The 13,954-nt window shown below is 31.8% G+C and overlaps 1 protein-coding gene across 2 annotated transcripts; it reads right to left on the reverse strand.

Annotated features, from left to right (window-relative positions):
• Positions 1-6,235: 6,235 nt before the first annotated feature.
• On the reverse strand, positions 6,236-8,632 carry LOC112289348 (protein LURP-one-related 10). Of its 2 annotated transcripts, XM_024534501.3 has the most exons (4): positions 7,739-8,057; positions 7,442-7,492; positions 7,093-7,178; positions 6,236-6,729 (listed from the first exon to the last, which is right to left on the reverse strand). In XM_024534501.3, exons 1-4 carry the CDS (start codon positions 7,863-7,865, stop codon positions 6,592-6,594), a joined length of 402 nt encoding a protein of 133 aa, XP_024390269.1. In that variant the 5' UTR covers positions 7,866-8,057; the 3' UTR covers positions 6,236-6,591. The 2 variants fall into 2 exon arrangements, with proteins under 2 accessions (XP_024390269.1, XP_024390268.1); XM_024534500.3 differs by lacking the exon at positions 7,442-7,492 and having other exon boundaries at positions 7,093-7,305; positions 7,739-8,632.
• Between the last annotated feature and the right edge of the window lie 5,322 nt (positions 8,633-13,954).

Below are 13,954 nucleotides of genomic sequence, written 5' to 3' on the forward strand. Positions count from 1 at the left end.
GAAGAAATGACATTCCTTTCTAATAAAGAAAACTTCTTGTATTCATATTTGATGTCAAAATGGTAGCCTCTGATAATCCAAATTAGATAAAATGATCAATGTTCAATCTTTTAAAATACATAGAGATTCTCCAATGTCCAACAATAAAGCTTGGAAGTAGAGCCAGAAGCCAAATCATTTTGAATGCACCATCAAATATTAAACAAATAATCTTACTTTAGAATTCAAAAAGAGAAAGCAATCTTCTTCTACAACTTCTATAACCAATCAATTTGAGGAGTCTTAGGCCATAGAAAATCAAAAGAAATTTTATCCAATTAGAAGTAAATCAATATAAGAAGTTATATTCAAAGCATTTAATTTAGATATGGTATATTATTGATTCAAGAATATAAGCTTTGCAATTTAAGAGCCCAAATTCTAAGAAAGTAACTTTAGATGTTAGTTGATTTTTAAATACTTGAAATTTTATCAAAATCCACATGATATAAGAGTTGAGAGATGAGACTTGCACTCAGGAGTTTTTTAAAGCAATGATCTATGTAGAAAATAATTTTATGTATTGGAGATATATATATATATATATATATATATATATATATATATATATATATATATATATATATATTAAAAAAATAAAAAAATACATATTAATATTTTGGCTTGTCTTCATAGATTTTATATAAGAAAAAATATTTTTTTAAAAGCAACATTCTTCTACATAGTATTAAAAGAGATGTATACATATCAAATCATCTACTTATAGGATTATCTATTCAATTTATTTATACTCATAGCTAAAGATCTTCCTATAAGCTAAAAAATTTATATTTTAATATCAAAAGGATGAATTACAAACAACCAAAAAGTAAATAAATTCTTATGCTACTAAAAAAGAATAAATAGTCATTCAAAGATAGTATAATATTAAAACTAAAATGGCTATTACCAAAGACAAAAAGACTATAAATTCTTGAAACAAGATTAAGAATAAAAAAATGCCTTGATAAAAATAAAGAAAACTTCACTCTTGTCTCTATATATACTATCCAATTAGAAGCTATGTGTCAAAGACAAGAACTTGATTAAAGCAAATAAACAAGTGAGACTCTCTCAAAGAAATATGACAAAATAGAAATAGAGAAGTCTGTATATTAAAAAAGAAATTAGAATAGCTATTGCCAAAAGATAAAGAAACTAGAGATTCTTGAAACTAGACTAGAAGCAAGAAAGGAATTGACAAGAGTGAAGAAGGCTTCACTCTTGCTTCTATATATACTATCTATCTAGAATCTATGTGGCAACATTCTATAGGACGTCCAAAAATATATTGATTTTGTATGACACTTATCTTAACTTGCATGACACATAGTTAACTTATTCTGCAAGCTACCAACACATGTGGCATGTGGTTAGTTTGTTGATCAAGTTTCTAACCTATCAATCAACTACAAACACATGTAAAGTCAAAACAACATCTAAAAAAATTTTAGAAAACTTTTTTAGAAGGTATTATGAAATTAATCTATTTTTACTTATTTCTATCTATTCATATTACGAAGATAGCAATTACAGTAGACGTATATCTATAACACTATATATCAATATTCTATAGGACTTCCAACTTGTATCCAACTTCTAAGACAAATATCTAACTTATAAGATAAGTTTTACATGTATGCCAAATAATGAACTTCTACTATAATTGATTAACTTATTAACCAAATCAACTACAAATATGTTTAAAGTTAAATCTACATCTATAAAGTTTCTAAAATATTCTTCCAAAATATATTATTTAGTTCTTTCTATTTATTTCTATGTAATTTTTTTTAATTTAGATAAATATTTATGTCCGCAACACTTAAAGACTATAGAATGAGGAACTAAATAAATAAAACTTGGACATCTTCTAAGTATAATAGCACCTTCCAAAACAAGTTCAAATAATTCATTATATTTTTTGAAAAAAATTTCAAAGACCATATCTATTAAAATAAAAAAAAAAAAAAAAAAATTAAGATCAGATCCATTGAAGAAAAAGAATAGAAAAAGAATTTAATTACATCTAGTACAAGCCCTATTTTAGCTTCAACACAATTCATAAGTCTTAATACTCCAACAATATCTTATATAAGCTTAAAAAAATTTAAACAAATTTGATGAATGAAATTAAGAAGGCATTAAGATGAAAGCTTGAAACATTTGAAAAATATTGGTGAAAAATGAACTAAATAATTTTTTAAGGAAGTTAAGATGAAACACATAAGATTTAAAAATATTAAAATCAACAATAGCCAAGGATTCAAAATTCATAGGCAAAGCCAAATAAAAAATGTTTACTAAGTCTTTTATTCTAATCTTTTCTTTGTCATTTTTAGAAGATAAAATTAATGTCATGTCCAACATCTTTATTATCCAATTTAAGATATTTCAATAAATAAACTCAAATCTCTTTCAACTAATCACTAAAAGAATTTAATCTAGTTATAAATGGCATTGCATTAGAAATAAACACCATACGTAGATAGCATAGTAGTAGAATTATTCAAACACTATTAAAAAGAAATTATAAATGACTATACAAGAATGGAAAATATAGCAATATCTTATAGATAATTCTTTTAAATCCTAATTAAAAGGATTATTGTTTTTATTTCTAAAAAAAAAGTATTAAAATTTCTTCAACAACTAAAAATCTATAATTATATTAAATACTTGTTAAAAGATTTTTTTTAAAAAAATATATAAAAATATTCTAATTTTTTTTTATGAAAGTTATAAAATTAAATCATATAATCTTTCTTCTCTTGAGATATATTTTAGAAAAAAATTTGATGATCCAAAAAACAATCTATTTAATCAAGAAATTAAACTAACTTCTTTTATTTCTAAAAGTTGATTTTTCAAATACTTTTGATAGGGTTTCTTAGACCTTTTTATTTTTAATAATAGAAAAACTTAGGTCTTATCAAAAATTTATATAATTATTTAAATTATTATTTAAATAAATAATAATAATAGTTTATAGAAATTAGAACTTTAATAATTTATTTTCACTTTTTCAAAAGGATAAGACAAGAATGCTCCCTTATTTCTTATTTCTTCTTAATCCTAAATAAAAACTTTAAAGTAATAATTTTAAAAAAATTAGAAGAAACCTTCTTAGAAATAAGATATTTTTTTTGTAACAAAATGAGTAATTTTTTTAATTGACTTACACATCACTTCAGAATGAACAACAAAACTACATAAAAATAAAAATATAATATAAAGAATCAAAGATGTTTTTTGCTATAAAACCAAATACTTCCAAATATTGTTTAGCGAGGTTAGTCTAAGATTTGACCATGCACACAATAAAGTTGGCATAAGTGTTGACTTTGAACACAATAAGATTCCTTGATATTCATTCTTGACTCTAACTCACAATCTCTTTAGCTCAATGATTGAATTAGACTATTTAGCTCAAATAAAGATTTCTTGTTTGACAATGTCTTCCAACTAAGCAATTCCAACTTGAATATCATCTCCAAGAACATATTTAATATGTGTAGACTATCAAAAATTTATAAATTTATAATTAAGAATTAATCAATATTCTTTAAATTAGGCAAAAATCTCTCATCTATCCAAAAGACAAGACCTCATGTCTTGAAAGAATTAAGATTGAATGGCAAGAGGATATGCAAAAGTAGTAAGAATAGTCATTGAGGCAATAGATGCTTATTAAGTTAATAAAAATACTTGTCTTTTTTTGACATGGTTGCAAGAAGAAACTTTGATTCTATATATATTATTAACAATGAATAATTAATATCATGATATACACCACCAAACTAGGGAAACAATTCTTATAAAAAATACCACAAACTTTAAGACCTTGATACATTCAAATAGAGAAAAAAATTAAAAATAAATAAATAAATAAATAGAAGAATTTTTGATTTAAACAAAGAGCTTGAAAAGGAATAATATTTATTTAGCTCTTTTATTATACAAGAATAGGTTTAAATGAATGCAAAGCACAAAGATACAAAAAAATCTCACTATATGTAATAAATAGCCATATTAATTAGTATATTTATATAGAGAAGTAGAACTATGTAGAAATAAATAGAAATAGGTTAAAATATTCATATCTTGTTGAAAAGCTTTTCAAAAGCTTTATAGACTTTATATATGTTTATAAGTGATTGATAGGTTGACAATTTGGCCAATAAATTGGTTGCATGTTAAAAATTTAGTTACAAATTAGTCAAGTGGCACACATATCAAAAACTTATCTTACAAATTAAACACATATCTTGCAAGTTGAACATATGTCATATGGCTTATATGACATTGTTACATAGTTCTTTAGTAGATAATACATGTAGAAGCAAGAATAGGGCCTTCGTCACTCTTATCAATGTTTTTTATGTACTCTATCTTAGTTTAAAACTTCATAGTTTTTATGTAATTGGTAATAGTTATTCTAATTGAAATTCTATATCTATCTTTTAATTGTCTACTTTCTCTCTTTTGGTGATATAAGAATATATTGTCATTTAAAAAAAAAAAATCATGTTCTTTACACTACTATGTCAACTTTGTAACTTAGGCCTCTCCAAAATGGTGTTTCACTAATTTTAGGACTGCCTTCAAGCCAAAAAAAACCTATGACTATATTACATCAATCATGTAAAAATTGATTTCGAGTCTCCAAAGATCTTGCCTATAGCTAATCTTCTCATAGAAGTAAGCAATTTTTGTTGGACATTCCTTCATATTTATAAGATTCAAAACTATTTGGTCTTCACTATATGAAACTTGTCTTATCGTAATATGGATGCAACAAAATAACTTAATCTTTAACAAAGAAGTATGGTGTAATTAGAAAGTATATTTTGAAATTTAGTCAAGTATTTTAAATTATGGTCAAACACCATGAAAAATCACACATAACAAACTAAAAGAACAAGTCAATAATAACAGAATTGTATTCTATAGCTAGGATAGAATAAGAATGGTCAAAAAAATAATAGTCACTTCACACAAAAAATCCATAGTATAGAATCCATTATTTCTCCAATGCAACATTACTATGTGTAATAGTCCTATAGTCTAACTTGTTGTAACATATAATTAATTCTTCTAATTAACATTTCATTCCTTGTCTAATCATTTGAATTTTAGGTCCTTGAATGTCTATATTTCATCCCTCTAATGAATGGATTGAATAAACTCTAATTATGTCAAAATAAAATGATTCCAACTACAAATACATTGGATGTAACCAACCAATGTCAAAAAAAATTAAAAAATAATCCCAATTACAATTAAAAGCACTAACAACCTATTGTTGTTTATCTATAGTGGTTTAAGTCTTGCAAAAACATCAAGTCCACCACTAGAGAAGTTTCTATTGAGATCAAGGCCACCACTAGAGAAGCCTATTCCATTAAGGGGGTTCAAACTTGGCAATTTTGCAAAACCAAATAAGTGGAATTCAAAACTTGATATTTTGAGGATTACTTAAAATATCAAATCCAAACTATCATTGTTCAAACTTTTTCCTAAAACAGAGGCATGGCATTAGGTGGTGTGGTATGGAGTCGAAGAGAGAAGAGGGCTGGGAGGAGCAACTCTACCTTCTTTTGATATTTCCAAATCACCCACCTTGCAATCTGGGTGGTTTGGTGAAGTATTAAGTGATATTTCAAAATATCACATTATACTTTGAGATTTCATCATGACTGAACTATCACCCGTGTTTGTACCCCCTATTGGATGAGATCATCCTACCAAACATATGAAACTTAGCTAACTCTTGAGGAGGCAGCTGCCCATTTGCTGGACTTGTGTCAAAAGGCATCATACAGAATGGGTCAGGTCCTCCGAAATGTGCACTCATGTTACCCTACTGACTCATGACACCACAAAGTCTCTTCAAATATAAGCGGTATTTCTGTTCAACCAGGTGAAACGAAGTATCTATGAGTAGATTGAGCACTTGTTACAAAGCACAACGACAATTCGCTTTGCTGCACAGCAATGCCAACACTCTTTCTCAATCTTTTTAATGTATACCACAGTCTCTTTAGAAAACTAGTCTTGGTCAGAATCTGAAACGTGGTGCGCAAAGACACCGTCGGAGGTAAAACGCCAAGCCCTGGACACAGACAAGCCTCGAAGAAACTAAGAGGTACTGCTATTTGAGGTCAAAATTTATAAAATAAATCATCAGCGATGCTTTACAAAAAGGGAAGCATCAACGCCACATTTAATTTTACTCATACTGTACAGTTGACAAAGTTAACATTTGTGGCCGTTTGAGAAGCCGCGTGTCTTGTACCTAAAGAAGTGAGCAGACCGATCTGATATTCATGGTTTATTTCAGCGGAAGATTTTTCCCAAAGCTTCTAACCTCTCAAGCAAGGCTGTAATTAGATCAAAACCCACTCCAAGCCTTTCATACACAGAAGCGACAAGCTACAAGGGAATGCCACCAACCATCACAGTGCTAACGAGGCCATATTCGCTCGTTCAGCAACAAAGAACCTGTTGAAGCTCACCTTTACCGGCAAGCTAAATCATCTGGTTCCAGTATTAATCGTCATGAACATAAATTTTGTCCATAATAATTATGATGGAGAAGATGAAGGCTACATCCACTCCAGGATGTATAATTACATTGAAAATACTCTTTGTGATAAGGATGTTTTTCAAAGATGCTTCTCGAGTCACCTGCGGAAGAAACAATTACAGAGATGCACACAGTACATAAGGCATTGTCTGTAAGACATAGTCACTGAATTCAGCACTTGTCAACCTGGCTCTAAAAACGAAATCACTTTTCCCTGGTGACAATAATAGGTAGGTAACCTCGGGATATGCTTTAAAATATCATGAGTTCATATTAGTAGCTCAAAAGTGTGAATCAATGCATTGTCTTCGACAAATGAACATGTCAACTTGGAACGAAAGTTAGCAATTTCATGATTCTTCACTTCGTCCTGTTGGCTGATTGTGAAATCAAGAGACGAGCCCAAATCTGTAAATAGCTATGTCAGCATGGTCTGCAACAAACGCAATTCCAAGACCACGTACCTCTGTTACAAGCTCTTCGCCGAAGTATATGAGGCATTTCTTGGCAAGGAAACTCCCCTCAATGGTGTAATCCGGCTTCTTCTGAGCTGTGTTTGAAGCAAGGAAGATGTTAACTTTGGGCTTGCAAGTAAACGCAGATAATGACTTCAATGTAAACAGAGCTTCCGATTCACCAGGTGAGTACGCTTTCCAAACATTCTTTATTGTCCATGGCTGAGAGACGCATTATGTCAGACAAGAAAAGAAAAATTAGTCGAAGATACTCGCAGAAATGGCTGAAATCGAGATTACTAGGTTCCAGCTGGAAATCAAATATGTTAGAAGTATTTCTTATCAGTTCAACATAGACCTAATTCTCGTGCTGCTACACGAATTGAATTCCAGGACTGCGTCCTACTCCCTGTACATAAACATATAATGTTTAGTGTTTCAACTCTACAAATTTCAGAATTTACCTGCGTATATTCAACAATGCTGAATTCATCATGATGCTCACATTGTCACATGAACCTACGTTCTCTGTGATTCTATGGTGCCTCACTAAATGGCTGAGTACGAACATTACACTAATTCTCACATCTGAGAACTGGAATTCACAACTGAACCGGTCTTTCCGTTCTCTGCACTTGAAATGCGGTGGACATACCTTTTCTTCCATATACACAACAACTTTTCCATTTTCGTCCACCAGCTCCCGCTTGGACTTGTACCAGTCCACCTTTTTTCCCCGCACACGAAACACGACTTCCCCATTTGCTTCTGTGATAATCCATGATTTGGAGAGAATCTCGTTCTCAAGCCTGTACTGTGCGGAGTTCGGAAAGCAATATCGCTGCCCAACCACAGCTGCGAAACTTTGAGTAGGGGCGTGAAGTTCTTCAAGCTCTAGCCACGAAAACTCTGATTGAAAATCCATTGCTGCTTGCAACTTTTTAAATTCACTGATATAGATTGATTGATTGATATATAAAAATAAAGGTGAGTCCTGACAACTCAATAGCATAAATCAAGCCTACACAATAATCAACTAGTAGAAATGATGCCTGTAACAACCCGATTCTATTCCATAAACCTGGATTTGAATAATCTCTGCAATAGAATTTCAAGACGCAGATCTAAATAAACTATGCAATTCTGATGATAAATTCCCTTTTCTAAGTTGACCCCGAAATCCCACACGCCAAGGACGATGTGCGGATTCCGAGTGACGTCCTCGAGAAGCTCATCGGCAACCTAACTCAATGATTCCCAGGTTCTGGCAAACTCAATCTTTTAGTATTAAAGAAAGAGACAGGACCACCAACACAACTAGGACCCAGCAGCATGAACATCGAGGGGCGGATGCTAAGAATTTATCATCCAAATAACGGAGTTCTTAAACACACATCTAGACCATCACAAAAACAAAGCTTCCCTTACATCAACCTCTCTGGAAATCCGAACGCGCCGTGGAAACACTGGAGCTTGAAGAGGAGCCAAGGCTGGATCGCGGCAAACAAATCCTATCTGACGCCATCCAAGACAGACAAAAACAAAAGTTGGTTATAACGCTCAACAGTGTGTATTACAATAATAGCCTGGGAGCACGAATCCGGATGGTGCACGGACGGAAGTGACGGAGGTTGAGCTGGACCGTGGTTCCTTAGTCATAAAGTCATCGGCACCACGTGCAAGACATACCGCTTTCTAATAAAGCACCGAGCATTACTGCCTCTCATGTGAAAATTTAACATGCAAATTATGTTCTGGCGAATGGCGATGCACGAGGGACTCACGGCGGCCAAATTTAGTTGATCGTACTTAATGCTAAACCAGGGCGGTGGCCTCCGCTAAACTAAGGCAATAGAATCGAGAGGCCGTGGCCATCGCACCACGGATGTCCAGGATCTACCAATCACTTCAGCCAGACCCACTGAGCAGATTCCACGTATCGCTGATTCCTGCTGCATTCTTTCCAGCCCCGAAAAATGTCGAAGTCAACTTCATTGGAGGTCACGACCGAGATGAAAACCACCACTTGATAATAAAATGTGTGCAAGCAAGCAGGAAGAGGTCTTGTCCAGGCGTCCGAAACCCAAATTAGGGTTTAGCGCTTGACGTGCGCAGGACTTTCATATTTTTTTTTTTTTTTTTTTTTTTGCAGCAGTCATTTGATGAACAACTCTTTCGGCAACCGTCTGCTCTCCAAGTTTTTCGAAATCTTGCTTGAGAAAACTAGGTTTTGAAGTAATTTAACTTTTTTGCATTCAGAAAGTGTGTTGACCAAGGATGATAATGTTAGAATTGACGCATGTATGTGTGTGTTAAAAATACACTTATTTGTGGAAATGGGATCTCTCAGGGATTCCTCCATGGGCCATATCTAGGGGTCCATGTTTAGTGGGGGTCTATTGAAGGCTTCTGAAATGATATTGTTTGCTACTGCCTAAAACCCCAATTGCATGCAACATGGAAATATTCACAAACAATTATATTCACAAACATTCCCAAGCATCAAAATACTGAAGATGTGTGTTGGATAGCATGTGCTTGTTTATGGGTAAGAGCCAGAAACCCATGCCTTTCCTTTTCAATGATTGAGCCTTTTGAGGGAGCTTTCACAAAAAGAAGCTGCTTTTACTTTCACTTTTCTTGGATAATGCACACAAACCATGCAGTTTTCTGTTCCATCCTTTTGTTTCTTCTCATGTTTTTCATGTGGAGTAATTAAATGCTTCCATGCACAGAAATGTTTCCTTTTCCATCCTCTTGGCTTTAAATCTACTCACTCAAATCTGGGCTCATTCTTGTTAACCACACATTGGCAAGAGAAAGCCACAAGTATCAAAATATTCAGAAGTGAATTGTAAACACTACTTTGAATTGAAGATTTTACAGTTGATAGAGGCAGAGAGGAAAAAATTTGACAGTGTAAACACAGGGAGGGGAAATTAGTTTGTTACCACCAGAGATTTTTTTTAAAAATTTACATATTAAGATTGCTCAAGGAAACAAGTAGTGGCTCTCATTCACTACATGCATCCCTCTTGGTTTTCATCTAAAAACTTAACATTGTGTGGAGTTTGAAAGAAAGCAAAAGTTTAACTGAAACTCAAGTAGAGTTCACAAGGAGTTCATAAGGCTCATTTTTTTTCTGCAATTTTGTAATTGAATGCATTCAAGTAGAGTTCACAAGAAGTTTACAAGGCTCTCTTCTTTTTTTCTTTTTTTTTTTTCTTGCAGTTCTACAACTAAATGTGATTGAAAATACAATTGAAGCTGCATTTTTTTTTTGTGATTGAACACAATTGAAGGTGAAGTTCAATAATTCATAGAAAAGTGAGCAATTGAACAACAACAACAACAACAACAACAAGGCAAAACGCAAGCTGTGAAGGGTGATGGAATTTTGCCAAATACACATCTGACCCTGATCTCTGACTGTGCCAATGAGAAAACAAATGGCAATAAAGCATGGCCCAACACATAGGCTATTTAGTGTTGCGTTATTTCTAGCTCAATGGTGTTGGATATTGGTTGAGTGTGCGGGGTGATTACTTATTTTCATTGTTACATTTGAGTACAAGGTAAGAAAAATATGATGGTAAGTAATATTTGGAGTGAGGTGGATGTTCAACATGAATATGAAGGTTGTTTTTTGCAATTTTTAATTGTGCATTCTCTTGTGTGACAAGGCTAGAAACATTGTCTTGAGTCATATAAAATTTCATTTTGGAACCATTCTAGTTCAAATCAAACTTCAATGCAAACATGGTAGATTGGATTGACTGTCACCAATTCATTTCATCACATTTTAAATCACGCTTCAAATAAGCTAAAACTTTATCTACATTGTTGTCAATAATATTATAATGAATGACATTATATTAAGCACATTGATTATCATCAATGATATTATATTATTGTAGCAATTAACGACATAGGGAGTTCATAAGGCTCATTTTTTTTCTTGCAACTAAATGTGATTGAAGACAAATGTGGAATTGAATGTGAGGTGTAAGTTGAGAGAAAAGAGGGATGATATGCATGTTGTATAATAAAAATATATATATTCTAATTTATTCTAATAAGTTTATTTTTCAAGCTCAAGCGTGCTACATGTTGTGGATTTAATTGATTTACAATAAAGGTGAAGAATGAATATTTGTTGCTACATCATCTCCACTATTGCAGATTTTGCAACTTGTGTTGTTGTAACCTCATTGTTGAATCATATTGACTTGGTTCTAAGTCAACAATACATATTCATTCAACAATGGAGTTATCAATGACATTACATTATGATAGCAATCAATGACACAAAGAATTCATAGGGCTTAATTTTTTTTTCTATAACTATATATGATTGAAGGTAAATGCACAATTGAATGCGAGTCACAAGTTGTGAGAGAGGAGTGTCACGGATATATGTAGATATACTAGTAAATACCTATATGATTAAATAGAAGTAAATAAAAGTACATAAAAGTAGGATAATTTCACAATATCTTTTAGAGAAGCTTCATAGACATTGCTTTGACTTTATATATATTTGTAGTTGATTGATAGGTAAATCCATAGTTAAAAGCTTTGTTATATATATTTTTTATTTATATTTATATTGTATTATATTTATATTTAAAATATGTTATTTGGCTCAAAAAATGATTCATTTAAATCACACTTTCCATGTCAACAATATGAGTTCATCTAATCTATATATTAAGATTGCTCAAGGAGACAAGTAATAGTTTTTATTTACTACATACACTCTTCTTAGTTTTCATTAAAAAACTTAATGTTTCTAAAGTTTGAAAAGAAGTTTAATTGAATATGAACAAGTTCAAGAATATCTTGCATTGCATCTGATCGAGGACTATGGTAATACTTTCTTTATCCTTTTATCACTCATCAAAATAATCGAGCTCATATGTAATATCTCATGGTTCTATGAATATGAAATTTTTGTAATACTTGCAATGTGATGTTAAGTAAGAACCATTTCTAAGAGAAATTAAAAATAGATTTATTAGTGAGTATTGGAAGTTGTGATGAAATTGCTTAATCATCTTTATTTATATACCGCTTCAAACTTTTGTTATCAGCAATTATATTTGTATTTTTATTCTTTGACTTGGTGGCTTAAACCTCAATATCTATGTATCATATGTCAAGTATAGTGTATGTGTAATCTGGTCACCGTCTGCACCTATACTTATGAGCTCAAGGATATAAGTTGGTAGTAAGATTATTTTCTTAGGTCTTCATATTAGAGTACTCATTGGTATGATACACATATATTTTGCAAACTTGTCCTTTGTTGTAATTAGAATGGCCACCAAAAATTGGTGAGGAGAAATATACGTATTAAATCCATTACTACATGAGATCTATGCTACTGTTTGATTTGCTTTATTACATCATGTCTTATAGGGCACAAGCTCGGATGGTCCTTTCTTTTACTTCTAATTGGGCTATATTGATGTATTAAAAGTTTGATATGTTTGCGATCAAGTTTCATCCTATTACAAAATAGGAGAGTGAACAAAAGTATGTTTTTATTAAAGATGTGATTTAGTGCATGTCCTTAGAACCCAGATCTATTGAATGCCAATCCAATTGAAACAAAGTGTAGGATAGAGTACAATAGGGCAAAGAAGAACAATGCTTTGTTTTTGGAAGAGTACATCAAGATGGAACATCTTTGGTTGGTAAAGCACCTATACCCTTGCCTTCTCTTCTCCATGCCTTGCCATGCTTCTCCACTTCTTCTTTCTATCACACAATATCCAATTCTCTCACTCTTTAGCATATATATATATATATATATATATACATACATACATACATATTTGTTTTTATGTACAAGTGTGTTTTCTCACATTATCTCATTCACTTATATACATATGTATGTATGTGTATGAATATATACATATTTTTCTGTCTTTGTGTATGTTTTCTCACATTATTCCATTCATTTCCACACACACACACACTTATATACATATTTAATTATATTTTCTTTTCTCGGGTAGATAATATATGCTTCACCTCTCACAAGATTAAGATCTATAGAGGCTTTAGTTGATCAGATTTGCTCAAGTTTATACAATTCTTTGGAGAGAAGCCCACAGTCCCAGCAGAGTGGAACTCAGAGTGCAATAAAGATTGGTATTGGATATTAGGGCTTTGTTTTAAATTTCAAATTCCTGAGATTCCATGACAATGGCATGGGTTCAGCAAGTAAATAAATAAAACTAAACAAATACAAGTAAAAAACAGAAGACACTCTCAGTGATGTGACACAAACCAATTTTCATGTTAGAGAATAGTTTGAAAGCACACAAAGATTGATGGATCTTGAAATTGGACAGCTTTCCATAATTGCCATTCTCTCTGCACTAGTGAACAAAAATAAATAAAAATAAAAGTCATATGAAAATCATAATAATAATTTCAGTTTTTTTGTAAATGATGTCAACTACAAGAAAGTTTTTCAACCAGTCACTTCAGATGGGTTGGTTTGAATGTCCTTGGATGTACACGTGGGTACCCCTTCCAAGGACAGTTGGTAACAAAAAGCCCAACAAACTCACAGTCTGAGATTGACTTATATGAGTGGGTCCTCTGATGATGCATCATTTTTCATTCCAATTGTTATTGGAATTTACAGTCTCTTTCAGATTCTTCAATAAGTCCCCCCCTCCCCCCCTATGACTCCTTTGAAACTGCCTGAAAGACCAAAATTTTCAATTCATTGGGTCTAGGATCCACCTGCCACATTCATATTTTGTTACATGTTACTGATGCATTCTCATTCCATGCATGATAATGTTGAAAAATGAAGAAGGTTGTAATATCTTGGCTAGAATTTGTCCTACCC

The sequence above is a fragment of the Physcomitrium patens genome, chromosome 12 (assembly GCF_059467195.1).
Source record: "Physcomitrium patens ecotype Gransden chromosome 12, ASM5946719v1, whole genome shotgun sequence".
Classification (NCBI taxonomy): Eukaryota; Viridiplantae; Streptophyta; class Bryopsida; order Funariales; family Funariaceae; genus Physcomitrium; species Physcomitrium patens.

Coding starts and splice junctions, on each gene's coding strand:
- LOC112289348 (XM_024534500.3), bottom strand. CDS start 8,095: ATGCTATTGAGTTGTCAGGACTCACCTTTATTTTTATATATCAATCAA. Junction 7,306..7,738: donor TTGTGTATATGGAAGAAAAG/GTATGTCCACCG, acceptor TGCGTCTCTCAG/CCATGGACAATAAAGAATGT. Junction 6,730..7,092: donor GCGAAGAGCTTGTAACAGAG/GTACGTGGTCTT, acceptor TTTCTTCCGCAG/GTGACTCGAGAAGCATCTTT.